At 40.0% G+C, this 4,176-nt stretch overlaps 1 protein-coding gene across 1 annotated transcript; it reads right to left on the reverse strand.

The window, feature by feature from the left end:
• Nucleotides 1–724: 724 nt before the first annotated feature.
• On the reverse strand, nt 725–3,790 carry LOC127647011 (uncharacterized). Its single transcript, XM_052131052.1, has 9 exons — nt 3,643–3,790; nt 3,189–3,514; nt 3,006–3,090; nt 2,792–2,925; nt 2,522–2,679; nt 2,294–2,399; nt 1,743–1,986; nt 1,367–1,523; nt 725–1,049 (listed from the first exon to the last, which is right to left on the reverse strand). The coding sequence occupies exons 4-9, from the start codon at nt 2,850–2,852 to the stop codon at nt 774–776; spliced, it is 1,002 nt and encodes a 333-aa protein (XP_051987012.1). The 5' UTR covers nt 2,853–2,925; nt 3,006–3,090; nt 3,189–3,514; nt 3,643–3,790; the 3' UTR covers nt 725–773.
• Nucleotides 3,791–4,176: the final 386 nt, after the last annotated feature.

Here is a 4,176-nt window from a genome sequence, read left to right on the forward strand (position 1 = left end):
TGCTGTGGTTAACAAAAATTAATGAAGTTTAAAGTTTTGGTTAATGAACAGCCCCTGGTCACTAGAATATATCCAGCACTGAACAGAAATTCACACTTCCTATTTTTCATTCTCTTATAGGATTCAGATGTAGATGCAGGCTTCAGCGAATTAGATGTTGGACTGCTCAGTTTTACCTGAAGGCAAGCCCAGGACTGCCAACTTTTCAAAAAACCTTGGAGTGAGATTTGGTGGGGCCAACCAAAATTTTGCCGCGTACAAAGCAATTTGTTTGGCTCATTCAGCATCATTACCGTACAGCAAAAAATAAAATAAATTATAATAAAAAAAACACACAAACACACACACACACACACACACACAGGTTCTAAGTGTAGGAACCAGGGTCCCAAACTTAAATTAACATTGGTCTACCAAAGGGATCTACTAGGACCACTGAAATTCTAAAGAATGAGAACCACTGATTTACATAAATTCTAATCCTTCAAAACTAAATAAATAGAAATAACCATTTATGGACACCAGGGGGACTGGTGGCCAAAGACCAAACCTCATTAGATTAGGCAGTGAGGGAAATTCATTCTTCAATCAAGGCCTTTCCCCACCACAAGGTCCAGCAGAAAAATACCACCAGCAAAACAAAAGACACAGCATGGCTCCTTTTGTGCATGTTTACTTTGGAATAAAGGTCATGTTATTTTAACATTCACAAACTACATGCAGCTAATAACAACTTAAATACAATAAGTTTAACCACTGTGTGAACATTGTATTTAAGATCTGTGTGCCTTGTTGTACTGAACTGTGGCCTTCTTAGAGGCCTTGATGATTGCTGGGGGGGGCTTCCACTTGAAGCAGGGCTCCAGGCCAGCCATTTTTATTGTCATTATTGATGACAGGGTGCCATCCAGGGCAAGGCTGTTCCTGGTCTTTTTCTTGTTGAGTCCCACCACAGAAAACACTCTCTCCGCATCAGCATTTGAATAGGGTAGCACCAGGACAATCTTTGCTATGGTGGCAAGCCTCGGGAACAGGCCTACACCTGTCACCTGTGAAGAATGAGCCAAGAACACAGTGGAAATAAGCTCTCAAGTAGTATTGTTTTTATTTTGTTTTATTTCTTCTTAGCCGTTGATAGATAAGTATAGGTTGATGCATAATTAATTCTGTCTATTAAGACAAAATGCATGCATCTATATGATCCTTTGTATATACAGTATATCCTATAGATACACACACATAATTTTAAAGCACTATAGAGGCATGATTTTATCTAAATAGAACAAATTGATTAACATCAACCTACAGCATACTTTTACAAAAAAAAACTATTTCCACTGTGTTTTTGGTAAAGAATAATTCTTACCTTATGTTTTAGGCTAGCCATTTCAGCCCAGAAGCTCTCCATCTCAATTTCCTCTGGGACCTGCAGGTGTGGTATTGGTATAGTCTGGTATTCCAGGAACTCGTCACTGAGTTGGTTATACTCCTGAGGCCCATGGAAGGGGAGCAGGTTGGGAAACCTAATTTAAGAAAGCGTATATATATATATATATATATATATATATATATATATATAGTCATCAACCAAAAGGAGCAAATAAGATCTTTTAAAAAAAAAGAAGCCACTTAGGAATGGCTCATGTGCTTAGAGTCAAAATTCTGGTGTTAATGCCTTTGTATTAAATTCAGGGTATTTAATGTCAGATAACAAGCATAAATTGCTGAAAAAATAACCTAACCTCTTAACAAAGTAAAGGGCATCTTCTACACCGCATTCCAACCTCTGCCGAAAATCAACAAACTTTGCGTGCTTGAGCAGTGGCTCTTGTAGGGGCAGCTTTTTTAGAGCATAGTCCACAGCATAGGTCAGAAATGCCAAGGCAGCTTCATGGAATTGCTCCATCTGCTCTGGCGTGATGTCTCCATCATCCAGTAGCTTGTTGAGCTTCACCCTGGTGGTGAATCCAATATTCAGCTTTCTTCCTGTCACAGATACAACAAATCATGTTAACAGAAATGCTGTGTCATGCTGATCATACAACAGCATGACACTAGGCATGAAGTCCAATGTTTTGGGCTAACCAGAAGGTCAGTGTTAATGGAAGATGTGGATCAATGGATGGATCCTTTAACACTGAGCTTCTGGTTAGCCCAAAAAACTAGGACAACTTTACCAGGCTAAGGCTAGGTACAAGGCAAAGCATGACATGGGGTTCCCCTGTAGTCTGATCTCATCACTTGTAAAATTAGAAGAATTAAAAATAATGATAGTTAATGATCAAACACTGACCTGGCAAATGGTTTGCCTTTTCTTTAAAAAGCAAGAATTGTTTGTCTTCCTGCAACGCTGTAGGCACCATGAACTTGGCGCACAGCTTGCGAATGAAGTTCATCATCTACAACACAGACATTTACAGGTATAAAACAGTGGGTGAAATTTGCATAAGCTCCCAGAAGCAGCAAAAAAACAAAAACAAAAAACACAACAGCAGAAGCATATCCCACCCTCCCATTGTACCTCATCGTGTAACAAAAATATTGAGGACTGTTCTCTCTGGAGCAGAAGGTTGAATGAGGTGAATACTGGTAGGGTGGCCTGGAAGAAAAGTAAGTACACCTCCGTCATGGGGTCAGAGAACGCCTTCTGAAGTCTCCTGAACCTCGCCTGACTATCATCTTGAATAATAAAAAATAAAAAAAACAAGGTTGTCAATATCACAAGTGTACAGTTAACAATTCTGTGATACTTGTAGTAGCTGCATAATGAAAATAGTATGAGGGATCATACTAGCAGATTTGAAGTAGCTGGCCAGAGGTTCATATAGCCTCAGATCCGGGTCAGACAGCATTCCAGACTTAACCAACGAACGGAGACATGCATGAGGATCTCCACATACTCCGCCTCATGGAGCTCATAAAATTCTGTCACAGACATTTCATTATAAATCATATGTATTCAAAAACATTTCAATATTATAATTGGTACTGTCAAAAGTGCATACCTGTCAAGTACCCCTTTCTGTCTGTGCTACCCTTGAACCAGTAGCCAACATCAACTACCAAGTCCTCCAGATCAAATTTGGACACCTGCAATATATGAATCAGACCGTAAACATTCAGTTAATGCATGTAATCAGTTGACAAAAATAAAGTTGTATGTAAAGTACAATTAGGCCTATACTCACATCCAAAAATCCCATCCCAGCTCTTTTAGCGGTGTTGTGGACTATATGACATGGGCAACCATGAACGTAAATACTGGAGTGTTCTTTCAGGATTCTGGAGGCGATGGAATTCTTTGAACCTATGTTCACAGCAGCATTGTCCACAGACAGACCAACACAGTTTTGCCATGGGATAGCCTTTTCTGCTAAGGTGGCATTTATCTTGCTGAAGATGATGTCTGCTGTCCCACACCTTGTTCCGCTAGTAGTACACATCCCCAGGAAGCGGTGGACAACCTTATCTTTCATAAACATCCGGACAGTCAGGGGGTTCATCTTCTCTACTCCTGCAATGACAGCATGTAAGCATATAAAGCCTTCCATCTTCTTATATACAAGTTTAAAAAACTATATCATGCCTGATTATTATGGAGAAGGAGAAAAACATCATCATGTCCAATAGTTTGGGAAATACCTGTGTCATTGGATCCATCTGTAATGAGGGTGTATGGCCCTTCCCTCATTTATACCACCAACTCACTCATGAAATGTGGTGCCAGTGCTTCGTTAACTATACATGAACTCTTGGTTCTGGCACACTTGTACTCCTGGGCTGTTTTGGAATCCTTGAAACACTCCTTCAGAAGAGGGCCCAGGTGGTCAGTCAACGCAAGTGGCACATTGTGCTGAACTAATGTTGCTGTCATTTTAACCTCAGCCCTTCTTGTCTGTAAGAAAAAAATTGAGTTTAAATAGACACCAGAGCCAACAGGGCACAGGTGAACACAATGGGCAATTGAGATGGAGATAAAACTAAGAAAACCTGACTGTGAAATAGAACACAGAAATACAAAACCTAAACAAGATGGTAATTAGTCAAAACTATAAACCATGCAGAACAGTATATTACACAAAACTCTTGAACCTTGACAGGACCATCCATGACACATAGCATACCTTAGCCTCTTGGTCTGACATCCAACCAACTGAGGGAGCGGACATTGAAAAT

The sequence above is a fragment of the Xyrauchen texanus genome, chromosome 7, assembly GCF_025860055.1.
Source record: "Xyrauchen texanus isolate HMW12.3.18 chromosome 7, RBS_HiC_50CHRs, whole genome shotgun sequence".
Lineage (NCBI taxonomy): Eukaryota > Metazoa > Chordata > Actinopteri > Cypriniformes > Catostomidae > Xyrauchen > Xyrauchen texanus.

Bases quoted from the DNA above. Each gene is read 5' to 3' on its own strand.
- LOC127647011 (XM_052131052.1), bottom strand. From the start codon at position 2,852: ATGCTGTCTGACCCGGATCTGAGGCTATATGAACCTCTGGCCAGCTAC. The intron at 2,680-2,791 runs GTATGATCCCTC...TTATTATTCAAG, and splicing joins CAGCTACTTCAAATCTGCTA to ATGATAGTCAGGCGAGGTTC. The intron at 1,987-2,293 runs GTCAGTGTTTGA...TATCTGTGACAG, and splicing joins AAAGGCAAACCATTTGCCAG to GAAGAAAGCTGAATATTGGA.